This window comes from Coenobita brevimanus, chromosome 27 (assembly GCF_032717465.1).
Source record: "Coenobita brevimanus isolate Jiangsu-jjx chromosome 27, ASM3271746v2, whole genome shotgun sequence".
Lineage (NCBI taxonomy): Eukaryota > Metazoa > Arthropoda > Malacostraca > Decapoda > Coenobitidae > Coenobita > Coenobita brevimanus.
In genome coordinates this window covers 25822773-25844380 of record NC_136980.1, presented here as the reverse complement: position 1 = coordinate 25844380, position 21608 = coordinate 25822773, and the positions used below count along the sequence as shown (strand labels likewise).

Genomic DNA, 21608 nt, shown 5'->3' with positions numbered 1-21608 from the left:
ATTCACGGGTTGGCTGGACGAGGGTGGCTAAGAACTCCTGGCCGCAATAGTACAGGCCGACTTAATTGTGAAGTCAGCTGTAGAGCTCGAGGAGACTTGGGATGCTCATCTTGATGTACAGTCGCCAAACTTTCCACCTGGGCCACCTAGCCGCGAGAGGTGGGTAACGGGTGCTGGCAACAGTGTATATGTTTGTTCGTGTGTACATGCTCGACGAAAGTTCGGATCGTCAGCTCTCTTCGTCCGTCGTGAACCTCCGTCAGAGTCAGAGTTCATCCCATAGATGGCTGGGTACGGAGTTGGCTGGGGAGAAAAATGTCTCAGGAGTAAGGCGGCTCTCCCATCGGCTCAGCCAGTTGCATGAAACTGGTCGCACGGAAAATTGTTGTGTGCCACAGGTCGCGCTGACCAGGACGAAATAAATATGACTATATTAATTCTATAATAAGGTAATATATATAATATTATGATATAAGTATATACTATTATATATTGTGCAATAATATATACTATGCTTATTTGGCCTTGGTCCGTGCAACCTGTGGCACGCAACAATTCCATGCAACCGATTTCTGCAATTGGTCGAGCCGGTGGGAGAGCTGCTGAAGGGACAGCTTGGCATGGTGAAGGCCAGGCCAGGCGCTGGACGGGGGTGGAGGGGTTATACGATAGTCATACCGCCAGTTATAACTGCCGAACAAGTTTTTGAGATCCATTAGCATTCTAATAAATATTTGTATTCTTAACAATACTAAACATTTCATTTTCCACGCTGTTTTTACATTACCATATATACTGGAATCACTGCAGCTCTCTCTCTCTCTCTCTCTCTCTCTCTCTCTCTCTCTCTCTCTCTCTCTCTCTCTCTCTCTCTCTCTCCTTATATAAGTAATTCCATTTCATTGGGTTATCACTTGATACCATTATCAGTATAGGTTGAAGAAGAATGCATTTACCGAACATCTACGTCCAGTTACAAGTAAGATTACCTGCCATATTGACATCATGAATGACACTAACCAATAAACATTAGGATGATGTTCAGACACTGTTAAAGGTTGCTTATTTCCTAGTTGGTAGTACTTCAGGTAAATGTTTTTGTGTTTTGTGGTGCACCACGAAGAGGTAAGAGGTTTAAATACTGTCACCTCAACAGGCTTACTGTTGTCGAATGTGGCTATTATATCAGCTGTGATAATGACTTACCGTATCATATTTCATATGACTATGGTCATTACAGCACACCTTCATAGTCCATTCATCTAAACAATGACTGAATTACACATTACAAGGAAAACTGATTGTGAGCGGTGCCGGTTATGTGTGAGGTCACACATTTACACGCTCATCGAATATTCACCGAACAACATTATCTCACATTATAGCAAGATGAAGACACCACCTCTCCATCACAGTATGCAAAAGCTTCCAGTCATTTGAAGCACAATTGCTATTGAATCATGAATTGTTGGGACATTTATATCACCATTGCCTGTGATATTACTTATGTGATTGGTAAATGCAACGTAACGAACACGAAATTATCATTACAGGCTGAAACACTTTTTTTTTTTTAATACCACGAACCTACCCGGTAGGCGCTTTAGCGCCCGTCACCGAGGCCCGGGGTGCGAGGATATGTGATGTTGGTTGCTGACTGACTGGTACTAAGACCTAGGTCATAAGATAAGGGCTTGGTGTTTAATAGGAGAAACCCATCTCTCCTGACGGGGGTGGAACCACGTCACACGAATCGGCTGGCGGAAGCGTTAACTACCACGTCACCCACAGTACTGTTTCACATATTTAATATATATCATCTGCTAAAACAATTGCTGTGTTTGCGTTGCAAGCCAAGTGATCCACGTAATGATTAAGCGATGATATGCTTAGGTTTTCTATTGCTAACGAAAGGATCGACATTGAGATGCATATTATTTACATTAATAAATGTAAAATGGGGGAGGCGGTGGCTCAGTCGGTAGAGAGGTGGCCTGCAGTCCTAACGGATCCAGGTTCAAATCCCCGCTGGGGCAGGGAACACTTTAAGGATTTGAATTTAATAAAATCAGACTTTACTGATCTGCCAGAAGACCCTCCGACATGTCGTAAAAATACCCACGCTAATACCAATACACCAGTCCTGTATGAGACAGCCCTAGCATGTATTCAATAAGGACAGTGGGTGTTAGCGCCGAAGTGGTGACATGTAGAGGTGTATGGAATGCAGGAGGACTACTGGGCCTTGAGAGCAGGATGTGAAGCCTATGCCCAGAGCCGGACACGTAAAAAAAAGAATAATAATAAAAAAGTTGCTCGTTACTGGACATTTCTTAACCTACAGCAAAACACACATTATGGTGTAACTGAACAAAAACACGTGTATAAAGTGACATACGTCTACACTGACATACTTACATTATAAATTATTACCCTGAACCCTGACTAGCTGACTCGAGGCAGTATTCTGCCTCAACGAACGAGTTTCAACCTCCGACACCTACAGTTCCTATCTCTCTACTTAGTTTGTTAATATCCACCCAATGAGTAATCCTGTAACGATTTATGACCTAACTTATCTAATCATTTCTCGTATTAAGAGTGGTATTTCAATAGATTTAATCGAGACCGGCCTAGGACTGGCGAAATGCAAAACGAACGGTCAGACGCCGGTATCAATTTTCCTACCGTAATTGCCGGTCACACGACGGTTCCTCCCCCCAGTATTCAGTAGACAATTTTTAGCCATGGATTTATTATGTAATTATGAAAAAGAATACGTTTATAAATATGTAATATGTGTAAGATGCGGTCTTTTAGATTATTTTACTTGTTGTTTTTAATATTCGCATTATTCAGTACTTTCAAGAAGTTCCTTTGAAATTCTATCGGCTAAAAATTGTCAACTGAATATTGGGGTGAACTCTGAGGTACACTACGGAACACGAGAGTTGATGATCCGAACTTTCGTCGAGCATGTACACACGAACAAACAGATACACTGTTGCCAGCACCCGTTACCCACCTCTCGCGGCTAGGTGGCCCAGGTGGAAAGTTTGGCGACTGTACATTCGTGTCTATCCCTCGGAATGAAATCAATAAATCTTCTCTGACAAGATCATTGAACCAGTCTCAATATACAATTATGCAATTTGATGTTTGGCCACTGGGTGTCAGATAATCGTTCCGGTTGCTCTGAAGAAAGGGTACTAGCGCGTCTACAAACGTCTCATTACTCACGTTTTCCTTAGACAGAAAAAATAAATAAAAATCCATTGCACTGTGATATCTTTGGTGCGGTATTATCTATCTCCTATATCATTCTGCACTGCCAGCGATTTATACGTGAACGTACTTCATTTAAAAGTAACTGCTACGCATCAGACGTCCCCTTCACCCTTTCCTCGGTCTTGGGTGACAAGGATCTTGTTATGCTGATCAATTGATAGCTTTCATTAGGGTGACCGAATGGATCAGAGTAGGTGACCTTTTTACTGTTTGGCTGTGGCATTACTACTTGTATGTATGTGTATATACTGTTTTTAAAGTAGGATTGACAGATGACCTATTTGAAATGGTTCCTGCTACTGACTTTTATTGATATTCCTTATATTAAGCACGTGCCTCGCCTGACTTTCACCAGTTGATGAGGGCAGATGTGCAGTATTGAGAGGTATTGGGCACATCCAGTTGATAGTATTCGCTTGGGCGAGGTATATCACATTATGTAGGTATCTGAATATTTTGCATCTATTTAATCTTTTTTAATTCGGTTCGTAGTTGATGTGCATCGAGTATTTCCAGACTTATTTGGCTCTCTTTCATGTTACCGGTAGGTCCCCTGTATTAATGCATATGCCTCGCCTGACAGTCAGCAGGTGATGAGTGTAGGTGTGTAATGTAAAGGGGCATTACATAGTTGATGGTGTTTTGTTTGTCGAGGTACGAGGAATATAATCATCAGTGTAACGAGTATGAATATTTAGTTAGGTTTAGCTTTTTGTGTCTAGCCGCCAGCGTGACGTAGCGATATTTGTTAAAGTTAGCAGTGTTACGGTGTTACCTTTGTTTTCTCTGGTTTTGTGGGTCTATCTATCTATCTACTACTATCTACTGCCAGACGCCTCAATCCCGCACGGGGTGGCCACAAACAAATCGCCTCCACGTCGGCCTGTCCCCCTCCATTTAACTGCCCTGCTCCCAACCCACACACCCCTCTCTCATATACCTCTCCACTTCATTCCTCCATCTCATCCTCGGCCTCCCCCTCCCTCTCCCCCCTCCACCTCACTCACATACACTCTCCTCGTCAGTCTCTCACCCTCCATCCTCTCCCATGGCCAGACCACCTCAGTGTATTCCTCCTAACGCTTCCTATCTCATCCACATCCACACCACAATGCACCTTTATATCCTCATTTGTCAGCCTGTCTCTCCATGTGAATCCACAAGCTTCTCTTAAATAACTCATTTCCACTGCTCTCATTCTTGACTTGTGTACTTCCAACAACGTCCAAGCTTCACTTCCATACGTCAGGGTTGGTATCATAATACTATCATGCAGCAACTTTGTTACTTTCATGCTCACTTCTTTGTTTCTTATCACTGCTTTCAAGAAGCCAGCAACCTCTCTTCCTTGTTGCACCCTTTCAAGCACTTCATCCTCCAAACTTCCCTCCTTACTCATCACACTCCCCAAGTACTTAAACGTACTCACATTTTCCATTTCCTCACAATCCAACCTCAAAGTACATTCACTTATTTCACCTCTCTCAAAGACCATCACTTTACTCTTCCCTACATTCACCTTTAGATTCCGTTTCTTACACACTCTCCCTAACTCATCCACCAAGCCTTGCAGCTCCCCTTCGTATTCAATTAGCAACACAGTATCATCTGTAAACAATAGTACAGGGAGTTTCCAAACACTACCCTCTCTCACTAGGGCCCCTCCAACATCCACTGCCCTACCTTGTATCTCTTTTATTACCCCATCCACGTACAGACTGAATAACCATGGAGACATGACACATCTCTGTTTCAGCCCAACCTTCAAAGAGAAAAATTAACTCAGTTCACCATCCACACGCGCTGCAGCCATAACACCATCATACATACTCTTCACAGCATTCAACAACTTCCCATCCACTCCATATATTCTTAATACTTTCCACAACCTTTGTCTATCCACCCTGTCATATGCTTTGAGGGTAATAATAAAATATTCAAGAAAATTGAAATAAAATGAACAAGAAATGTAAAAATAAAAAAGTTAAAAATAAATAAGTGAATAATAAATTGTCTTAATGACCAGTGCATTCGGCCCGATGGGTTCTGTGTAGCCTGACACGTTAGAGAAAATAAAGAATTCAGGCTCTAACCTGTCTCTCTCTCCCATCGACATAATCCGAATTACCAAATAAGGGCCAGTTAGGGGGGTTGGGTCAGAGGTTTTATTCTGGAGCTCGGGCAGCCCAGGTCCCCTGAACGTCGTCATTGGTCCCCATACACAACAAGTCTGATATGTCTTATTTGGTGGCACTATCAATATTACAGCCGGGGTTCACTTTGAAAAATCTGATGAATGATTCCTTAAGCTTCACCCTGGTGTAGGTAAACGCGCTGTATTTCGACCATAGTACCCTCACCCTGCCTTTTTTCGGAGCCAGATGATTGCCCTGACGTTGTGTATAGGTTAGTCGGTAGTCACGGCTCCTTAATTACTTCTGTGTAAGTGGGCAGTGGACTAAATAACACTGTTTGGCTTTTCACTTAGGATAGTCATGTTCAGCTTGCACTACAAGCACTGAGTGGATGGTGGGAGCCCCACCACCTATCAGGAATAGTTTTTTGTAATAATCTCGGAATGAAAATTACTGAACTGAAAAATCAGATATAAGGATCAAGCCATAATCTCACATACCTGCATAATTATACAAATACTGGATATGTGGTTCAAGGAAAGCCCGATGATAATCGTAAATATAGTCAGGAATATCAGACTGCTATGCTATTTCTGCAGGGTCCTCCTTGGTATTTTGTCTGTTGCTCTACCATTCCACATCATACGGTACATCATGTTCACTCTAAGAAAGTGAATGCCAGATCATACATCGCCCTTATCATGCAACATTTGATCAAAAACCCATGATTGAGAAAATGTGTTGTTTCACTCAAATGTTATGTAAATGCATGTTATGAAGATGCCCTTCCTGGAATATATTACCCCCAGGTCACTCATCTTCTGTCTTTGATCGCTCATCTCTGAGTCAGTGGGTGTTAAAGTCATTTTACTTTAACATGGCCTACATTTCCGTCTTTTTGCATGTTAATTCACGTAGGTCAGTGTCAGAATAAGACGATACTACGGCTCTGCATCTTGCATATAGCACTTCTTTATGATTAACACCATGTCCTATTGTTAATCTATTGTTACAACTCAGCATTCGAAATGGATGGAGGGAAATTTTAGGACAAGTTAGAGTAAAAAGGGTATTGTAGGTGTGGGGATGGGGGTGTAAGTAAGCATGACTGTAGGTGCAAGAGGGTGTGAGTGTAGTTATTGTGGGTGTAGGTAAGTGTGGGTTTAGGTGCAGGTGAGTATAAATGGGAGTGATGCTTTGATGGTTGTGATTATGGATGTGGATGTGGATGTGGATATGGAAGTGGATGTGAATGTGATTGTAGTGAGTGTAGGTGTAGGTAAGCGTGGATTTAAGTGGAAGTGAGTATAAATGCGTAAGGGTGTGATGCTTTGGTGGTTGTGTTTGTGGATGTTAGTGTAAGTGTGGGTGGAGGCAGGTGTGGGTGAAGGTGGGTATAGATGCAAATGTCAGTGGGGATGCGGATGTAGGTATGGGTGAGAGGTGTGAGTATGTGTAAGTGGGTAAGTATGTGTAATTATGGATAACAGTGTGAGTAAGAAATGCGATTGAGGGGATGTAAGTGAGAGGTATGAGTGTAAAGGGAAAAAAGAGAGTTGTTTTGAATGACTAAAGAGAGAAGAGTTATGAGAATAATACTTGTGATCAACTGAGAGATTCACATCGTCTGTACATAAATAGTTCATCCTCTATCCTTGGACGGGAAAAAGAGGCTAGGCTGATGATGATGATGATGTTTTCTTCCTTCCTTCTCCAGAATGGTTTTGTGTCGAATGAGGGTGTATGTGAGGGATGTGTAGATGTAGATATCGACTAGAGTAGGTGTTTTGTATGTGCACTTGGGGAATAAGTGTGGTGGGAAAGGTGGGACAGAACTTGAATGGTGTTTGTGTGTGTGTGTGTGTGTGTGTGTGTGTGTGTGTGTGTGTGTGTGTGTGTGTGAGAGAGAGAGAGAGAGAGAGAGAGAGAGAGAGAGAGAGAGAGAGAGAGAGAGCAATATTATTATTGTAAACCCTGTCGTGGACGCGTCCTTTGTAGTATTTATTCCAACTAACGACAATCAGTATCGTTCAGCTGTGTCATTAGCCACATTTTCCTGCTGCCATTTTGACAAGAGACATTTCTACACCAATCACGTCACGGGAAGCCTCGTGTCGCGACTGGTTATGACCGCTCAAAGGGCAGGACGAAAATACCGCTATAGTGTGAATACGGTCACTGTTAACCCTATCACGGTATGGGACATCTCTTATTCGCAGGCCAGCTTAAAGGGACCAGTGGATATGAAGCAGGATAATTAACTCTTTGAAGGAGGGTTCAAATAATAGGAATTACCTCTTGCACAGATTACCCTTCTTGTTATTCTTCTTATCTTTAGATGGTTTTATTCATATTAAGAGAGATAGTTCGATTGAAGTGGTTAGATTAAGCCTTCATTAATTTCTTGAAAATGAGAGAGATTTAATTACCTGCATAAAATCATCTGAACGTGAACAAGAAGCGGTGCCAAGGCACAGCAAACCCGTCACCGACTTTCATTTTAATGCTGACGTATAAACAAAATCGGATATCTAGTCAAAGATGTCACAAAAAAATTGACGATTTTATGCTCATTTGAAGCTTTAGACCCGACCCACTCGCCATTGATCCCTTTACCGCAAGCTGGGGGATGACCCCCCCTGATGTGAAGAGGCAGTTATAGGAAGCAGATTTGAAAGATGCACCATTAGGTTTAGGTTTCATGTCTGTAACGAATTTGAAAGTAGTTACGGCGAAAAAAAATACGCATCCCCGTTTTTTAACATTTTTTGGGTCTACAGTCTGGGTCTTGGCCCAATTTGGCCCAATATTTAATCAGGTGATCAGAAGGCCATAGCCCATCATCTGTGTAATTTTAGTGAAAATCGCACCAGTAGTTTTCGCGTAAAGTTGTTAACAGACAGACAGACAGACGAACAAACAAACAAGCAAACAAACAGAGAAAATGAGTGAAAACAACACCTGTCCCAGAGCTCCTCCAGGGCGGGGACGGATAATAAAGACGGAGCAGGGGACTTCAGGGGTTCAGAAGATTCGAAGCAGGATGCTGAACTCAACAAAGGAGGCTTCGAACAACCGATATTAACACCTTCCATGAGGTTGTTTTTTGTACTATGTTCATACTCTTTCCAGGGGATATATTGAACTGTGGGTTAGGTACAGCCTTTATTAACTCATTAACCGATAAATATGAGAGGCCTTTCCTAATATAGACAAAAGTGTCTGGATGGGGAATTTAGCAGTGGAGGAATCGAATTGTTGAAAATTTACTACTTTCTGTCATAACATTTTCATGTATTTTATTCGTGTTGTCTCCAGATATTTTTTCTAAACAGATCGTGAGAGAGGTTTCGAACTGGAGGGGTTCAACAATATAGCCTTCCTTAGCCCATCCAACTGAATGGGTCTTTCTTAAGCTATATTCAACCATATGGAAGTCGACCAGATTGAAAATCGTCTGTAGTTCGATACTTGTCTGGCGAAGTGTGACCTAGTGGCAAAAGTGCGTGTAGGCGCCTTTGTATGAATGTATCTTGCCCCTCGATAAATAATACAGTATTTTACAATAGGACTGTGTGACTGTCAGGTTTATTATAATAGCAACAATTGGACAAAACACATCAGTGAATGAAAGCTCACCTACTTTGCAAGTTTTTTGTATTTTAATCTCCTGAATAACATTTACTGGCTTCTGGATACACTATTATTAATGGTTCTGTCATACATGGTACTTTTTCTTGCACCTACTGGTACACGACACATTATGATTACAGAAGAAAGTATTAGTCATCAGTCGATATAGAAAGTTATCTATCTGTCTATCAGTAGCAAGATGCCACAATCCCGTAAAGGTTGGCCGTTTGTTTTAGAGTTTGTTGTTTTACGGGGAGGGGCACTAACCCTCCACCTGCCCATCTGCTGACATGTAGGGACGTTTGGGTTGGTTATATGGTTACCAACCAGCGTTGTAAATGGTTTCCTGGCTTATAGGAAGCCACTAGGTTTGTCAATGAAATGCCACCTGAAAAGAAAAGTAATAAGTGACAGGAATGATGGGAGATATTTGAAAAAAGGTGGGCAGACACAGAAAAAGAATGATAAAAGTGAAGGAAGAAGTAGGTAGCACCGCATCAAGTGAGTGCAGAAACTAAATTTGTGACCACTAGCTTGGTGCCATCAGACGCCTTCATCTCAGCAGACCTTTGAAAACTGCATCCACCCAGAACGTATCCAGGACCCCGACACATTCCAACACATATTTTGTCTTTGGACAAACCCCTCAGATACACTCCAGACACACCCAAGAAGCAAAACAACAGCACCTTAGATACACCCCGGGCATCATTAATACCCCCATCCTTCAGCATCCCACATATGTGGGTTGAAACATGCCAGCGTTCATCAATCAAAAGAGTACAATGACTCGGCAAATAAGTGAGCCAGTACTGGGACATTCAGTGGATTTGTGTGTGTGTGGGGGGGGGGAGAAGAAAGAACCCTGTCTACCTTAATTTTACTTGTCATAAGTCTAATATGTACACTTCTAAGCTGGCCTTTCATTTATATCCATTGTATCTCATAAAGCTATAGTTAGATCAAATGCCTGAAAATGAAGTTCTGTTTTAGAACCTTCCTCGTTTTCATATGATGAAATTGCAATTATATTTTCTGTGCCAAAGCAGGGCTACATAACGTAATCTGAAGGTTGGACTGATGTTAGAAATGATATTACCGGTATATAAAAGATAAAAGGTAGAGGATGAGGGCTGAATGTACGATGAGAGGCATTTGGGGAGGTTGGTCTGAGAAGTAAAACCAAGTAAGCAAGCAGAATCACACTACAAGACTGATGAATCTTGGATTCAATCACAAAGCTCCATTGTTATCATACTTAACACATTCTATCAAAATTTTCAGGCCAGTCCTCCAATGACGATACACTCTGTGTGACGGAAAAGGAAAGAACTAGATATTTGTGCCAACTACTAAGTCTGTATTTTCCCGGGCGACCAAAGCCACTCCCAGGTACTCGGGCCCCGTGAGGGGCCGGGGGGGGGGGGTTGCGGTGGTTTGGCCTCCATGCTGTCCTCCCCTTGTCTTCGACAGCCTCTGGGGGGTAGACCCACGGCGAAGACGCCACCATCCAGCCCTCTTAAGCTACCAGAAGAGGCTGGATGACTCCGTCGCTGATGCCTGTCCAGGATGTAACACAGCACCCCATACTATTAAGCATATTATGGAAGACTGCATTGCACACAATCACTTCTTCATGAGCTCTGTGGGAAAGCCCGGTCTCGGCCATGGCCTTCCTAAGGGACTCGGGGCTGTTCGGCCAGACTGCCTTGGGAACAACTACTACTACTACTACTACTACTACTACTACCACTTAGTCGGTAGAAAGGATGGGGACATGGGAAGAATTAGTTGGTTAGGGGTTGATTTTCAGTTGAAGAAACAAGTATCGAGGCTCAACCCAACATGCGTGGGCAGTATTTAGTGGCAAGGGACAGTCACAAACACATACAAGTGTGACGGTGAAGGAAATCACCCAAACATTCCCGCAGAATACTACACACAACCATCGATTTACATCCAGGTCCCTATTTTCAGTTCTGGGTAACAGAAAAACTTAACGAACTTAACAAACTTGCTTAGTTTTAGAAATGTTTATATTATTTTTTTATGTTTTTTTTTTCTCGCCAAATACAGAAGTGGCTGAAGTGGTGGCGTTTCTGCTGGGCGAGCGGAGCAGCTACATTGTGGGAGCCTGTGTTGAGGTGACGGGAGGATACGGCATGTGATCACCATACACATCTTTCTCTTCCCTAGTCAAAGGCCTTGTGGAGGGATTAAAAATGACTTCATCTATATTGACTGAACGATTGACGCTAATTCGATGTTTTGTCCCTTCTTTTAAACTATATTAACTTCTTACTTTTTGAGAGATAATGATCAGGTTTAAAGGAATACAACATCTACAACCAAGACTTGATTTATGTGCGGCATAATGTAGTTGCTGTAGCTAAAAAGAAAAAATCTTTTTCAAAGTACTATAAACATGTGAAAGAGAAGGAGGATTACATTTATCACAGGATTTTGAAATCACTCAAATATTATGATATAATTATTACCTTTCCCGACAAAGGAAGGGGCGTAGTTAACTTGATCAAGGATGAGTTTGAGTTTAAGCTTAATTATATTCTTAGCGACACCTCTAAATTTAAGGTCATTATTTTTGATATTTCTTCTACCATCCTTAAGCATGAATATAAACTAAACAGATTGCTACGAAGTATTAAAGATGAAGTTGGTGACACTACTAATGACTGTTAGTTGGTGCTTCTATTAAGTGTCGTCTACCGCGACATTTGCACTATAGCGAGTGGTCTAATGGGACATTTTAGAATGTAGTTCAATAGGATAGAATAGAATGTCCTATTTTACCCTGTCCTGTCTTAGTCTAGCCTAGCCTAACCTAACCTAACTAAACCTAACCTAACCTATCCTATCCTAACCCGTCCAAACTTAACCTTAACATATCCTATCCTGTCCTATCGTGTCTTGTTTTAACCTATACCTAACCTAACCTAACCTAGCCATCCTAACCTATTGTATCCTAACCGAGTGCTAAAGTGTAAAAATCTCTGTAGACCGTATACTATAGTAGCACCTATTAGCCTGTATGCTTCTGGTTCTATTTCTGGTTATCTTTATGGTCTCCCCGAAGATTATATGTCTAACATACCTTCAAGACCCAACATCTCATCTAAAGGTACCTTTAGTTATAATAAAACAATATTTTTGGTTCCCCTGGTCAGTTTCCTATGAACAAATAAATATACAATTCAGATTTCTGCTGGCTTTGATGTTCCCTTGCATGAAGCGACTCGACTCATCACAAACAACACCAGTACTTCTACCTTCACTTCAGTTGGCCTGAACAGGAAATCATTGTACAGCTTGTTGGAGATAGCTACCCCACCAATCCCTGTTTACATTTAATGGAAAACTTTCTACTCAAACAAACCTGCTTTCACCGTCCTAAGCATAAACTTCCTATCTTCAGTTACATCCCAAACAGTCTTAAAGAAAACAGTATAACTATCTTGTTCCAAATGGAGTACAATTCAGTTTCCATATGGCTCACTTTCCACTCCAAATTTTTCCATTGATACTGTAAGTACACCGTCTATATTTTTGAGAAACTATTAACCAACCGCGTGCTGGAGTTGTACATGTATGTCGGCCCCTATATGCGCGGACAGTGTCAGCGACGTACTTGCACGTTGGCGATTTTATATATATGCCAAAACCCGAAAATACAAATTAGGCACAAAAAAAACGGGTGGGATATTCCCGAGCACTCTAGGCCTCACCTGACTCTTTAGGCCTCAATATATACCCAACAAGAGTGTCCTTAGCTCGAATAGCATAGCTACCAATGAAGAAAATGCAGAGCTTCTGCCTCCTCTTGCTCTGTGGCAGCAGCGGGGGATGAAGTCTATGGGCATTACTCCGAAGTTTTCTGCCTGCTCAGGGAGAATCGACCTCAAAATCGACCTACATGGCTTCTGTGAGTACTTTTATGGTTGTTCTCCATGTTTTTTCATCACTTCTAACCTATTTAGCAAAGAAAAAAATAGTCAAAAATTGGCTGGCACCATGAGGGTCCAAAGTCTGCCGGCATGTTGCGGGTTAAGCAGGTTTCTAAATTCAAAGCTTTTCCCAAACAAGCCAGTACACACAGTCGAAAATGAGCGTTTGTAAACAAAGTTCCCACACTAAGGTTCTTTAACCAACGAAATTAGGAAAATACTAAACATACTTCTCACCGAATGCTATCCATAAATTAATTTTAAGATTACCATTGCCAATAAGAATGCTATTGGCAGCTTCCTTAAACATTCCTCTTGTCTTTCCACTAACCTCAGGTCCAATGTGGTTTATTTATTTTGACATTCTAGCTGTCCTGCTTGATATGTGAAGTCAACCTCTTGTTGAGCACCAAGGTAAATCCACTCAGACTGGAAGAGTTCTTGCTAAACCTACTGTTATAGCTCGGCATGCAAAAGCATATTAAAATCGGTATCTGTATCCGAAGTGAAAAATTATACGATATTCGGCGTCGTATCGGAATCGCCTTACAATGAAAAATAAATAATTGTTTTACCCAGTAACCATCGACTCTTATCTGTCTCCTAGCACTTACTTCACCATTTTAGGTGTGAACTAAGGCTGTAATTATTATTTGCCACTAATACATTCGTATCCCAGATCCTGCTCACTCTTAATTGGTAAAATGCATGAATTATAACTTGCAGAATATTTGGACCATAATATCATATCTCTGTGGATAGAATGAAACTAAACACAAAAACGATACCGACACAGCAGTCTTCTGTCAAGGACCTGTGGCAGACAGGTAGTAACCTGTGAGTCATGCAGTACACAATGGCACTTTTCCATCAGTGGCATGACAGGCTTAGGGTTTACTTTCGATGGTACACGAGCTGTGAGCAGAAATTCAATTTCTTTTCCTTTGTTCAGATACTGTTAAGTATCTTATGAAAAATATGCAGAATTTAATTATAGGTGCCTTTCTTGGACATTAAGGAATTTAGTGGTAAATTTGCTTATCTACCAAAAGCTGATATATATCTAGATATATATATATATCTGTCTATCCATCTATCTATCTGTCTATCGATTAATCTATCTTTCTACCTATCTATCTGTCTGTCTATCTACCTGTCTATCTATCTATCTGTCTATCTATCTACCTATATATATATATATATATATATATATATATACATATATATATATATATATATATATATATATATATATATATATATATATATATATATATACATATATATATATATATATATATATATATATATATATATATATATATATATATATATATATATATATATATATTTTATGTGAGGAAGAAGGAACCAAAGGCAATGAGCCCGCAATACTGTTCCTTCCAAGAGAAAAACAAAATACAAGAGAGAGCCAAATTCAAGATCCATTCATTTCGAGATGCCTGGACACACTGCGTTTGAAAGACTGGAGATCATAGGAAGCAGGAAATACAGAGAGAGGGAGACAGTTACAGAGTTGACCTGTTGCATAAATGAAGGACTGGGAGTAACGGTTAACTCTTGCATTAGACAGTTGGACAGAAAATGGGTGAGAGTTTGCTGCTAGGTGGGTGCTACACGCCCATCGTAGACGTGGAGGAATGCAAGCAGACAGTTCAAAGGAACAGTGACCATTGAAGTAGCGATAGAAAAGAGATAAAGATGCAACACTGCAGCGAAGAGACAGAGGTTGAAGGGAGACAGCAAGAGGAGGAGAGTTAATGAGACGAAAAGCCTTTGACTCCACCCTATTGAGAAGAGCTGTATGTGGGGAGCTTCCCCATACATGAGAGTTTACTCCACACAGGGGCAGATAAAACCCCTGTATAGAGTCAACAATTGTGCAGGGGTAAAGAAGGAACTGAGTTGGCTTAGCACAACCAATCGCTTGGAAGCAGATTTTACAAGAGATGTAATATGATCTTTCCAAGACAAGTCCCGAGCAAATGAAACCTCAAGCATGTTCAACGATGATGCAGGATTAAGTTGAGTATTATTAAACATAAGTGAGTATACCTGTGGAAGATTTTATCGGGTTGATAGGTGCAAAAACTGAGTCTTTGATACATTAAAAACAACCAGATTATTTTTACCCCAGTCAGAGATATAAGCCAAGTCAGACATTAGGTGTGCCATAGCCTCATCCCTTGCCTGTTGAAGTAACTGCTGAGATGGACGTTGTGGGAATCGAATGGAAAGGTGAAGGGTGGAGTCATCAGCGTATGAGTGGATAGGGTTAGATGTATAGCTTAGAAGGTCATTGATGAATAAAAGGAAGAGAGTTGGTGATAGGACAGAGCCCTGAGGAACACCACTGTTAATAGATCTAGGAGAAGAACGATAGCCGTCTACAACAGCGGCTATAGAACGACCAGAAAGGAAGCTAGAGATGAAGGCACAGATAGAAGGATAGAAACCGTAAGAGGGCAGTTTGGAAATTAAAGATATATGCCAGACTCGATCGAAAGCCTTTGAGATGTCAAGTGCAATGGCAAAGATTTCGCCAAAGCCCCGAAAGGAGGATGTCCAGGAGTCTGAAAGGTAGGTGATAAAATAGCCTGTGGAGCGTCCCTGACGGAACCCATTCTGACGATCAGAAAGAAGGTTGTGATAGGAAAGATGCTTTAAATTTTTTCTATTAAGAATTGACTCGAAAACTTTTGAGATACAGGATGTTAAAGCAATTGGACGATAGTTAGAAGGTTGGGAATGGTCACCCTTCTTTGGGACTGGCTGAATGAGAGCAAACTTCCAGCAAGAAGGAAAGGTACAAATTGACAGACAAAGGCGAAAGAGTTTGCCTAGGCAGGGAGTAAGCACAGAAGCACAGTTCTTGAGAACAACAGGAGGGACTCCATCAGGCCCATATGCCTTATCAGTACTGAGGCCAGCAATGGCAGATAATACATCAGCTGAAGAAATTTTAATGTTAGCCATGAGGAAGTCAGAGGGGGGAAGTGAGGGAGGAACAGCACTGGAATCGTCTAAGGTGGAATTGGAGGAGAAAGTCTGAGCGAAGAGATCTCCTTTATCAGTAGAAGAAATAACTACAGAGCCATCAGAGTAGAAAAGAGGAGGGAAGGATGATGAAGTAAAGTTGTTAGATAGGTTTTTGGCAAAGTGCCAGAAGGAGCGGGAAGAGTTCGAGTTAGAGTTGAGAGCATTTTGTACGGATTAAATTATTTTTAGCAGAGCAAAGAACAGACTTAGCACGATTCCGGGCAGAAATGTATAAAAGATGTGATTCAGGGGTGGGTTGGCTCCGGTACCTTTTATAGGTCCTCTCCTTGTTGTGGACAGCATTAGAACAAGCGTGATTAAACCAAGGCTTTCGTGCATTAGTCAGAGGATATGAGAAAGGAATGTATGCTTCCATGCCCGAGAGAATAACCTCTGTAATGTGCAAGGCACACCCAGATGGCTCCTGGCCATGGAAGCAATAATCATTCCAGGGAAAATCAATGAAGTACTGCCTGAGGGCCTCCCAATCTGCAGCTCCAAAGTGCCAGAGATGACGTTTTTATAGAGGGTCCGCAGGCCGTACCTGAGCTATAGGACAGGTTAAGGTGATAATGTTGTGATCGGAGGAGCCCAACGGAGAGAAAAGATTAACAGTGTAAGCAGAAGGATTAGTTGTAAGGAAGAGATCAAGTATGCTGGAGCTCTCTCCAAGGCGGTCAGGGATACGGGTAGGGTGCTGTACAAGCTGCTCTAGGTCATTAAGGATAGAAAAGGTGTAGGCTTGTTCACCAGGTGGATCAGTGAAAGGAGAGGAAAGCCAAAGGTGGTGGTGAACATTGAAATCTCCAAGAATGGAGATTTCAGAGAAAGGAGAAATGGATAGAATGTGTTCCATCGTAGAAGTAAGATAGTTAAAGAATTTTTGATAGTCAGTAGAATTAGGAGATAAGTAAACAGCACAGATATATTTAGTCAAAGAATGACAGGAAAGCCGAAGCCAGAGTGTAGAGAATTCAGAAGAATCGAGTTCAGGAACACGAGAGCAAGATAAGTTGTTGCGTATATATACACAACAGCCACCTTTGGCTTTGAAATGAGTATAGAGAAAGTAGGAGGATACAGAAAAAGGTTTGCTGTCAGTTGCCTAAGACAGCTGAGTCTCAGTTTGGAAAAGAAGGTGAGGTTTAGAGGAGGAGAGGTGGTGCTCAACAGAGCAAAAGTTAGAGGAAAGGCCACGAATGTTGCAGAAATGAAGAAGAAGAGAGTCAGACAGTGGTTCCAGGCACCTTGAGTCGTCACCGGGAGAGAGGCTGAAGGACAGTATATATATATATATATATATATATATATATATATATATATATATATATATATATATATATATATAAGACCGAGTCATAAGAAAATCCATAAAATAAATAAAGTCCAGTTTTCTTTTTATAATAAAGGGAAAAACTTGCTCCTATATAAAGGCAAGAGAACTGCAAATGTTCTATCCGTATCATGTCAGTAAGAGGTGGCACCTGGAAACTTTATTATGTAGCTCTTATCTAGAACACTGTGACCATGCATTACCCAGAACTCACCGCAAGGAGGTGGCTGCAAATGGAGTTCCACACCTAACCCATTCCATCCACCCTTCCATTAAACCGGGCCAGATTTACTCTACTTTGAAATCCTTCTATGATTCGAATGTTGGCGTTATTTGTCATGACTTGAAAGTGTTTCTTATATACCCATCTGTGTTTCTTTAACCATAAACTTTGCAGATGCTTCAGTCACCAGCTTTCCTGTGTGTTCAACTGACTGAGTATGGCAAGGATACTTTGGACACAGCTTCTCCACAAGTTAAGGACTTCCAACCGAATCATGTAGTTCAACATCAGTAAAATTCTTGAGGAGTGGTGGTTCTGTAATATCCACCACATCCCAGCTGATCATTTGAGTATAATGATCTGCCCCCAAATTTATCTCTAGTGCCTTGAATTATCTTCTGTCTTGTCTCGGGTTGTTTCTTGCTGCTACAGCAGAATTTTCTTCACAGCATTTCTTCTGATGTCAATCTCTTCATCAAATGCCGTACCCAAAAGCATGTTTTCCGGATGGGCTTAGAAAGCATTTGTTTGAATAGCCTGGGTAGCAGCCTTATATGTTCCCAAACATTCATCTTACATATACTTGATCTTGGTAACAGCACTGAATAGATGGTTTGGGCCATTGACACAGGAAGAATTTTTTCTAAATCTCATACCAGGACGGCATGTATACAGTCATCAAATATTTAGCTAATGTCTTCAGTGGCTTTGAAGGAAGAGGTACTGAGCAATACAGTCTCAAAATTCTTGCACATGCTATCAGCCATCTTCAATGTGCTAATGGTTCTGGTTCAGCTGAAGAGAATGATGCAGGAAATTTTCCAGATGACACTGCATACCATTTAGTCAGAATATATTTTTCTTTTTTTTACTTAAATCTAGCTCCGAATAGGTCTCATGAAACTTCTTCACATCATCTACTGGGATTGGTTCAAAATTTACCACAGGGAGGTTACTAACTGTTTCTCCTATCTACTTCCCAATTTTTCTTTTCACTGCTGTGGCCCTGAGGTTTCACCATCCGAAAGTTTAAATATATGCCGAAATGGAAGCTCAATGAAGTGTAACAAACATATAAGCCACTGCAAAGGACGGTTAAGAAAGTCTTCAATCAGTTTTATTGCTCCGCCTTTGTCCCTGTGTAAACAGATGTACTATCACACCCTACTGCAATAAGCATTTCAGTCCTCAGCCCACAGTTCATCAAGCACTCAGAAATAGCAGCTGCTGTTCCCCCACCAGGAGTTACATGGTCAAGGTATTCAGAGCCTGTCTTTTTAATGAACAGAATGTGTTCCTCAAATCTGCATACTTGGTGAATGGACAGACAACCATTTTCATCTTTTCTCTCTTCCAATGTTAATGTTTTGTTTTGTTTTCTAATCAAACTACAGTGTTGTTGTGTCTTCCTTTTCTATATGCTGAAGTCTTTCTCTGTCTGATATTCTGGCACATGTTACTTTTGACTTGTCTACAACTAAATTCTTGTTTTAAGGTGAAACAAGTCCAGCGCCCACCAGAGTGGAAGTGGCAATTGAAGCGGCACCTCTATCACTCACACCAAATCGATCAGCTTCTCTTGTAACAAGTTCACAGTTATCGTGATACCTTGATATTTTTCCTCTTTTTTTCTACACTAGAACAATATGTTTCATCTGTACAATCATTTTCCAAACTATCATCAGTATCACTAATTTCATCCATCCCATTTTGACTTTTCTGGCAAATAGAATCGCAATATTTCACTCTGAAATTCCCTGCATCCCTTTTTCTTTTTGCTCTTTGTAGCGGGATTTTTGTTTCTTTTGTATGCACTTTTCCAATGTACAGCTCAGTTCAGAAGGTCGTAATACACCCAATGTGGAGGGCGCTAGTCTCGGCCCCTCCTTCCCGGACGACAGGTTACAGCTTCGAACCTCCCACAAGCAACCAGAATTTACGTAGTATCAAACCAGTGTCATTCGCTCATCGACTGCTAAATGAAATGAGAATTCTATTTTCATACTCGTAGATATCGGTCAATCTTACTGCTGATTAAATTATGAAAGTATGTTTATATTTGCCTGCCTTAGAAAATATACTACAAAAATAATAGCAGAAGAGCACATTACAGAATATAAAACGGTCGGCAATGAATGAATGTGTTATGCGAGCTAGTGAGTTATCACATGTCTTAATCCTTAGACGTGGACAGTATTTCAGCTAACCATCTTGGCTCAATATCTATGAACAGTTCTACTGCTTCAAGGAATATCCAAGCAGCCAAAAATAATTTGTATGCACTCAAAGTATTAAATCATTTAAGAAATATCTGAACAGCTAAAACTCATATTCATACTCAAAACTAGGTGAAGACAATTGGTGGAGTCTAAGTAATTATGGAAGTATGTTTTAAGATGAAGTACACCTCCGGACAGAAATTCGTGATACACGACAATCTGCCTTCAGAGGTCAGGTTAGTCGCACACGTCTGCCCCCCCATCTCCCCTCCCATACCCCCACCAAAACACTGATTTGTTAGACGGATGGATCGGAGATATGAAGCTTCGCTCACTTTCACGTCTTGCCGCATGTAATGTTACTTTCATTTATCTTGCTATTAGGTGTATTATCAAGTGCATAGATCCATATTCAATTCCATGAGAAGTGATTATATCGAAGTTTTAGCAGATTCAATACAATGACCTTAATGTATAAAGTCTGGTTTCCAAATAGTTATCCTACGTGTTCTAAGCGATAGACTAAAATCCAAGTAACAGTTAAAAGTTATATGGCCAGATAAGTCCCTCTCTTGCCTTGCCATGTGGACAGCCACATATACACTCACCTACTTATCCACCTACCCACTCAGCCTATCCAACACAACCCACCGACCTCACCCCTGCCACCCACCCAGCTCATCGATCCCTGCTATCCACCCTGCTAACACACGGATGCCACACACGAAGTTCACCCAACAATGCCATTCAACTCATTTACTCATTCACTTCTCCACCCTGAACCCATCCAGCCACCCAACCCAACCACTTAGATCATCCCGACCACGCAATCGCCTCAGCCAACCTGGCGACCAACGGTGCCCACTCACCCTGGCGACTCACTTTGCCCACACATCGCGACAACCTATCCTGCCTACCTACCCCTACCACCCACCCTCACCACTCGCAAATTCCACCCATCCTTCCCATGCACGAATTCCACCCACCCTGGTCACCCAACAATGTCATGCATCTCATCCACCCACACAACCCTCCCACCTCTTCCTGAACATTCCCCAACCACCTCACCCAGCCCATCCACCCATCCTGTCCACCCACTCCTTCCACCGACCCACCCGCCCATCCACCCTTCTTATCCAACCCCACTCACCAACTACTGCATTCACCTTTACATTCTCTACTCTACCATTCATATCACCAATCAAAAAGACTCTCTTATTCCTTTCAAATATTTCCATGCACACTTCCACTTTGTCCAGAACTCTTCTCTCACTCTGCTTGCACGATCTTGCGTTGGTACATACACGCACACAATAGCCCACATTTGTAGTCCAACTTTGAGTCATATCCTTACAATCATTGAACCAACTGACCCATACTCTCTTTGACTCCAACTTTGACTATTTTTTTATAAATATTATATCAGAGAGAAAAATTAAAGACATTCCGATGATTACGTGTGACTATTTTATTGCTTTATGTAACTTGTGCACGACCGTCAACCAGTCCATTGCAGATTTGGATTCTCCACCTCAAACAACCTTATATGGGACCAGTTTTATGTCTCAATGGCTTAAATGAAGATCTTTTGCTGAAGTTGCTGCTAGATGGCACCACCACAGGTGTCAGTTGACAGCAAATTTTGGTTCTCCATACCAAATAACCATATAATGGGACCACTTTTATGTCTCAATTGCAATAAATAACGTATATTTACTAAAGCTGTCGCTAGATGGCGCCACCTCAAGTGTCAGC

General features: G+C 41.4%; 1 protein-coding gene across 1 annotated transcript in view; it reads left to right on the top strand.

Annotated features, from left to right (window-relative positions):
* The window catches only part of LOC145394517 (uncharacterized), a 160748-nt gene that overhangs the window by 40735 nt on the left and 98405 nt on the right, over positions 1-21608 (top strand). The window contains 4 exon segments of the mRNA XM_080268358.1: positions 11133-11263; positions 17809-17910; positions 18294-18354; positions 18784-18892. Coding sequence (XP_080124484.1) covers positions 11133-11263; positions 17809-17910; positions 18294-18354; positions 18784-18892 — 403 coding nt within the window.